This window comes from Cervus canadensis, chromosome 5, assembly GCF_019320065.1.
Source record: "Cervus canadensis isolate Bull #8, Minnesota chromosome 5, ASM1932006v1, whole genome shotgun sequence".
Taxonomy (NCBI): Eukaryota; Metazoa; Chordata; class Mammalia; order Artiodactyla; family Cervidae; genus Cervus; species Cervus canadensis.
The window spans coordinates 97856755-97863073 of record NC_057390.1 but is presented as its reverse complement, the minus strand read 5'-3'; the positions used below and the strand labels follow the sequence as shown (position 1 = coordinate 97863073).

The 6319-nt window shown below is 58.3% G+C and overlaps 1 protein-coding gene across 3 annotated transcripts in view; it reads right to left on the bottom strand.

The window, feature by feature from the left end:
* Nucleotides 1-904: 904 nt before the first annotated feature.
* Nucleotides 905-6319, bottom strand: part of SPACA9 (sperm acrosome associated 9) — an 11496-nt gene continuing 6081 nt past the window's right edge. The window contains exons 3-6 of one of the 3 annotated variants that reach the window (XM_043469960.1): nt 5443-5618; nt 2627-2829; nt 1751-1898; nt 905-973 (exon numbers count right to left, since the gene is read on the bottom strand). In XM_043469960.1, the coding sequence (XP_043325895.1) occupies nt 962-973; nt 1751-1898; nt 2627-2829; nt 5443-5589 (510 nt within the window). In that variant the 5' untranslated portion in view covers nt 5590-5618 and the 3' untranslated portion in view covers nt 905-961. Of the gene's footprint in view, nt 1899-2626; nt 2830-3059; nt 3189-5442; nt 5619-6319 lie in introns of those variants that run through there. The other 2 variants (XM_043469957.1, XM_043469958.1) reach the window with 2 other exon arrangements.

Genomic DNA, 6319 nt, shown 5'->3' with positions numbered 1-6319 from the left:
CTCTGCTGTGTTGACCTGAAGTGGCTCATGCCGGCCTCTGAGGGGCTTCCAGGCTGAGTGGGAACCGGCCCTGGGTCTGGACTGCTTGGTTATGTACCCCAGGTGCTGGAAGGGTGCTGACGGGTGGAATCGGACTTTAGTCCCTGGAAGACCTTCTGTTGCGGCAGAGCTGCAGATTTTACCCTTGTCTGTCTCAGATTCGTGCCCTCCCCCAGAGGGTGGTGGTGGTGCGGGAGCAGTGACCGCGGGCCTCTTTAGCGCACCGGCTTTGGTGTGTGCCTGCCTGCCCAGCGGTTGGCTGGCACACGGGGTTGAATACAGTCCTTACAGTTGAGCCCAAATGACACTGAAGTTGTCGAGCCTTGCCGAATGTGTCTCGCGAGTGTGCCGAGGAGAAAGGGCAGCCCGCGTCCACGACCTGCCCTCCCCACGAGGCCTTTGGAGGAAGGTGGTCTACACTACCTTTAGACGGCTGTTAGCTGCACCCTGGCCTGACTGGGGAAGGAGCGGAGGTGAAGAGCCCTGTGTGCGGCGTGGTTTTCCACGGCTCACCTCTGCCTCGCCGCCCTGGAAATCTGTGTGCTCTGCCTATTTGAACGGAGGAAGCAGCTCCTTTGGGACAAGACTTTGAAGTGGCAGTTTTAAGTTCTGTCTGGAAAATTTAGATGTTCTTGTCTGAGTAAGCCTCTAACTCTGCAGAGAGTTACTGGGCTGGCCTGCTGCGGGCCTCTGTCCTGAGCCTCTAGGGAGCAGACCCCACGTGGGGCAGGGGTGTCCCCTGCACGCAGGCAGCTTCACCAGCGGTTCTGCTCGTGGGGCTCCTGCCCAGCATCCTCTGGCATTTCGGGGTGAGTGTCACTTTCTCTAAGGGGTGAGCGCCAGGAAAGCCGGCCAGGCAGAGAGGTGCCAGAACACGTTTTTATTCTTGACTGTCGCCCCCGAGGAAGCAAGAATACAGAAGCTAAGTCGCCCCCTGCGAAGGGAAAAACCAACAGTGAGACAGCACCTCTGGCAGGCTCGGCACCAGCGCCCGGGCCGCAGGCAGGTCGCGGGGACCAGGTGACCGTCCTCCTGCAGGAGCCACACTGTCAGTTCTTCCGGCTTCTTTCCATCTCTCTCTCAAGGAAAGGAGAGGCTGGGCGGCTTGTTCCCCTTTGGTCCAGAGACCTGACCCCACCGAGCAGCCTCAGGCCGGAAGGGAGCCACGCGGTCTCTTCCGGCTGTGTGGCTGAGCCTGGGCAGGAGGGTCAGGCCCCCAGCCCTTCCAGGGGCCCACCCCCCTCCCCTGAACCCACCAGCAGCAATGTAAGTGGGGGTGCTTCTCCTGGGCACAGGGCCTGACACTCGGAGGCGAAGGAAAGTGAGAGGTTAGAGCGCTAGAGGGAAAGAGTTTGGAGGCCGTCATGGGGTAGCCCCCTGGGGATCAGTAAGTGACAAGGATGGTGAGCACCAGTACAGATGGATCAACTGGTGGAAACCAGGCTTAGTTACAGGACGCCCCGCGGGATGGGACGGGAGGGAACACGATGGGGTGGGGCAGGGCTGGGGTCGGGTGGGTCCCCCCAACCCCGAGTTACAGTTTCCCACCGGGTGGTCTCCAGGGTGGTTTTGAACTTCCTTGGTCTTTCCCCCCAGGTTTGGGGACATTCTGTGTCAGTTGCCCACAGTTTTGTTTCCGTAGCTGGGGCTGGGTGCCCGAGGCCTGGGGAGCGTGCGCGGTGGCCAGCGTGGCTGCCTGGGGCTCACTCACTTGGTGCAGCGCTTTGCGGGGCAGCTTCTCCGAGTGGGCGACCCACTCTTTCATCAGGTCCAGGATGATGGGGATGAGGCTGACCACACCTCCGTAGTGGTTCCGGGCCTCGTCACAGCTGAGGTGGTTCACCACGTCATGGGGGTATCTGCAGGGCGGCGGGACGGGCTGGGTGAGCCCTGCTCCGGGGACTGGTGTGCCGGCAGGGGTTTTTCCTAAGGCTGCCCCCGCTGCACAGCCCCCTGGGGAGGCTTTGGAGCCGTGCGCCTGCCAGGCCAGGCTCTCCATGCCAGGCATGGTGGTGGCTCAGCGGGTTTAGGGCCCCAGAACCCCCAGGGGTCCCGGTGTGAAGGGTGCGAGGGGAGAACCCCTGGCCTGCGGCTGTCAGAGACCTGGGCGGGGGCCGAGGAAGCCTGCTGTCACCACCCCAGGCGCACCGCGTACCGTCTGACTTTGCTCACCCTTATACCTAAACAGCTTGCTCTGAAATCTGGTACTCTGTGCTGCGGATCGATCCCCCAGGGCTCAGAATGAGGGAACCGAGTAGCATACGCCCATGGGATAGGGCTCCTGATATCCCACTTCTTTGTGGGCTCCTGGGAACAACTGCTCTGTGACACCTGCTTCTGGCCTGGTGCTGCCTCGAGCCAGAGGGTTTTCGTTCTGCTAGGTCTGGGCTTCAGAATCCCTCACTTTCAGTAAACGATTTGTTGGGTCAGAGTCACTCGGTGAACCAAGGGGCCTAGGATTTCCCAGCTGGGGACCTCTGGACAGTAGCCCCGGGACTCACTTCCTCCAGGGGTTCTCTCCCATCCCTGCCCCAGCTCCTCCCACACGAATGTGCGGAGACCCCTGATGGGACCAGGAGGGTCTTACTTGGCTCGCAGGCTACTCAGGTCATTGCTTTGGCTCACGAGGGTCTTGCATTTCTCGAGGAGGTTGTTGGTGACCGGGGTTCCAGCGTGCAGGGCCTCGAAGTGCTGGCAGAGCTTGCTGAGCTCCGAGCAGATGTCCAGGAACATGAGCAGGATGCGCCGGTCTGTGGAGTTGCTGCAGTGGTGCTCCATGTAGCTCTGCACCTGCAGGGGCCCGCGGGTGTGAGTGCCCAGGGCCCCTGCGCACCCGCCCTGGTCCTCCGGCCCTCCCGGGTGACGGGGGACAGGCCCCCGGTGTGCGAGGCCGTCGGGTCTACAGGCCTGTAGACTGTGACGGGCCCCATCTCTCTCAGTCCTCCCTGAATGCCACCCTCCGGGTCCCCTTTTTCAGTCCTCATTTTACAAATGAATGTGAGGCTCAGAGAGTGAGATGCCTGCCCAGGCACCACCGCAGTGGTGAAGCTGAGTCACCCTAGCTCCAGAGCTCTGAGCCCGGACCCAGGCAGCTGAGCCAACACCTGAAGTACAGGGGGCTGGTCCCTGACTCTTGATGCCAAGGTCCCACCCACTTTGAGAATTTCTGGGCTGGGCCACTCAGTCGACAGAGCAAACTAGAATCTGTTACAGTCTTGTTGTCCTACGTTTCCAGGGGCAGAGAAAGGAGGGACAGGTCAGTAAGGAGAGCTGGGAAAACTGGTCCATATGAGGAAAGAAATGCAGCCTCCGCCTCCCGCCACAGACAAAATCAACTCCAGGAGAATGGAGAACTTGTTTACTAAAAACAGGGACTTCCCTGGTGGTCCAGTGGCTAAGACTCTGCTCCCAGTGGAGAAGGCCTGGGTTCCATCCCTGGTCAGGGACCTAGACCCACATGCCGCAACTAAGAGTTCACGTGCTACAACTAAAGATGCCGTGTGCTACAACTAAGACCCACGTAACTAAATTGAGCCAAATAAAAATCAATATAAAAAATACTAAAAACAAACTAAAGCTCCCATGTGAATGTGTTTTAGTGGGAGGGAAGTTTTTCATCACCGACTTGATGGACATGAGTTTGAGCAAGCTCCGGGAGTTGGCAATGGACAGGGAGGCCTGGCGTGCTGCAGTCCCTGAGGTTGCAGAGTCGGACACGACTGAGCAAGTGAACTGAAGTTTTTCTTAAGCCACAAAAGAGGCTAAGGACAGTGATGCAGCTGATCTAATTTCAACTCACTTCCCTGGGGACCCTGGGGGCCTTTCCAGCTCAGGACACTCCACATCCGGACACCCAGTCAGTCTGGGTCTGAGATCCACGCGGGCACAGGAGGAGCGGGCTCCAGTCTGGGCAGGATTAACTGCCCCATTCCATGTGGTCCTGCCCTCAGGGATCTGCTGGAAGCGGGTGTCGCCTGCCTCCTCCGGTTCCTGGAAAATTCTGAGTCTACACCCGGGTTTTCCTGCCGCTCCCAGCTGCTTTCTTGTTGCTAGGGGATGTCTTCCCCCAGTGATCTCAAGTGGTCCTTCCCAAGGACAACAGCTTTGTGTGGGGGAAGAGGCTTTTGGCACCCACAGTATCCGCCTACGCTGCACGCACACCTGCCCCAGGATCCAGGGCAGGGAGGAGCCCACACCGTGGCGTAACTACAACAGAGCGGTCACTGGGCTCCTGCAGGCTGCGGGGCAGGCGGTCACCTTCCCATGCCCCGGGCCAGGGAGGGCAGGGGGAGGGTTGAGAGTCCACACAGGCGGGGCTGTTATCCACCAGAAGCCTTCTTGAACCTAAAGGCAAGAAGGAGCACGCTGGGGTCACAAAGCCCGGATGGAGATTCTGAGCAGAGTTGGGGCGTCTCAGGTGGTCCTTCCTGATACTGAACACCTGTCCATGCCCGTGGAAGGCTGAGCCTTTGAGGGATGGGCTGACGAGGATGCAGCCGGTTTACTTTCAAACAGTTCAGAGGGAAGAGGGTGTGTATAAACATGGCTAAATAGTAAACTGGCATACCTGGGTGAAGGTTATATGGGTATTTTTCTGCAGGTTTTTAAAATTTCAAGTTAAACTGGGAGAAATTTTTACCAAAAAAAATTTTTTTTTTTTTTTTTTTTTTTGAGAATGTTGCCGGGCCAGGGTTGTTCTCTGTGGCCCCGTGCGCTTCTCCTAAGCAGTTCTGAGTCTGGTCCCCACTGCCTAGCAGGTGGCATCTCTTCAGTGGGAGAGGGACCCATCTAGAGCTGAGCCGCTCAGGCACCTGGCTTCCTGGAAGGCTGCTTCAGTCTTGAGGCCTCCACGTTCGGCAGGGCAAACTTGGACAGCAGCTCACCCAAAGAGGAGACTCCGGTTAAATGAAATCATTTGCAAACGTGACTTAGCAATGTGCTTGGCGGGTCACAGTTTCTAAGCCCCAGGGGAATCCAGTGGCTGGGACCATGTCCATCTATCTGTCCACCACACATCCCTGTCCTGAGCCCCAGGGCCTGGGACGAACGACGCTGCCAGGTGCTGGGGGCGTGGGTTTGCAGATGATCTCAGGAAATCCGCCTAACAGCCCTGGGAGGGGTGTGCTGCTCTTTCTAGTTTTCAGTTGAAACCAGCCGGAGGTCACAGAGGTGGCATGTGGCAGAGCAGGGACTTAAATCCTGGCTGGTGGTGTCTCCAGCCCCCGCTTTCAGCCGCTTTCTTACTCACATAATTGGTGAGGGAATGAGTGCCTGGCTTGTTCCACAGTTAGGATCTGAGACCTGATCCCTGCACCCCACGTGCCGGCCCTCTCTGGGCCTTGGTTTCCCCAACTTTTCCAGCAAGGGGTCGAGGCCTGGCCCCACCTGCCCGCGAGCGCCTACCTGCCCGATGCTGGAGATGGGCCGGATCTTGTCGTGGGCGTTCTCCCTGCAGTGCTCCAGGGCCGCGATGAAGGTGAACTGCTGCTGCTGGAAGATCTTGTACTTCTGCTCCACGTTCCGCAGGGACTCTTTCACCTCATTCATCATTCTGCCTGCTCACTGGGGCACAGAGGAGCCTGTGCGGAGGAAAAGGAGAGTCCTGAGCTCCCAGGGCGCTGAGCAGCTTCCCACAGCCCTGGGAGCAGAGAATATTCAGCCCCGTGTTGCAGAGAGGGAGGTGAGGCCCTGGGATGCTGCACATCTGTGACACATGTGTCACATCTGTCAGTGACACAACCAGGCTTGACCCAGACCCGACCCGAGCCCTGTTACCCTCCAGGGACGTGGTCTTTTCCGCGAAACAAGACTTCCTTCCCTCAACTGTAGATGGGAATTTCTCCGGGCCTGTTTCTCCAGATTGTGGGTGTCTATCACACACACACACACACACACACACACACACACACACAACACACACCACACACACACACACACAACACACACAAACAACACACACACACACACAGGGACCCCCCCACACACACACGGGGACACACACACACACAGGAACACACACACACGGGGACACACACACACACACAGGGACACACATACAGAAGGACACACACACACACAGAAGGACCCACACACACACAGGGACACACACACACGGGGACCCACACACACACACAGGGACACACACACAGGGACACACAGACACAGGGACACACACACAGGGACACACACGACACACACACACACAGGGACACACACAGGGACACACACACACACAGGGACACACACACAGACAGGGACACACACAGACAGGGACACACAC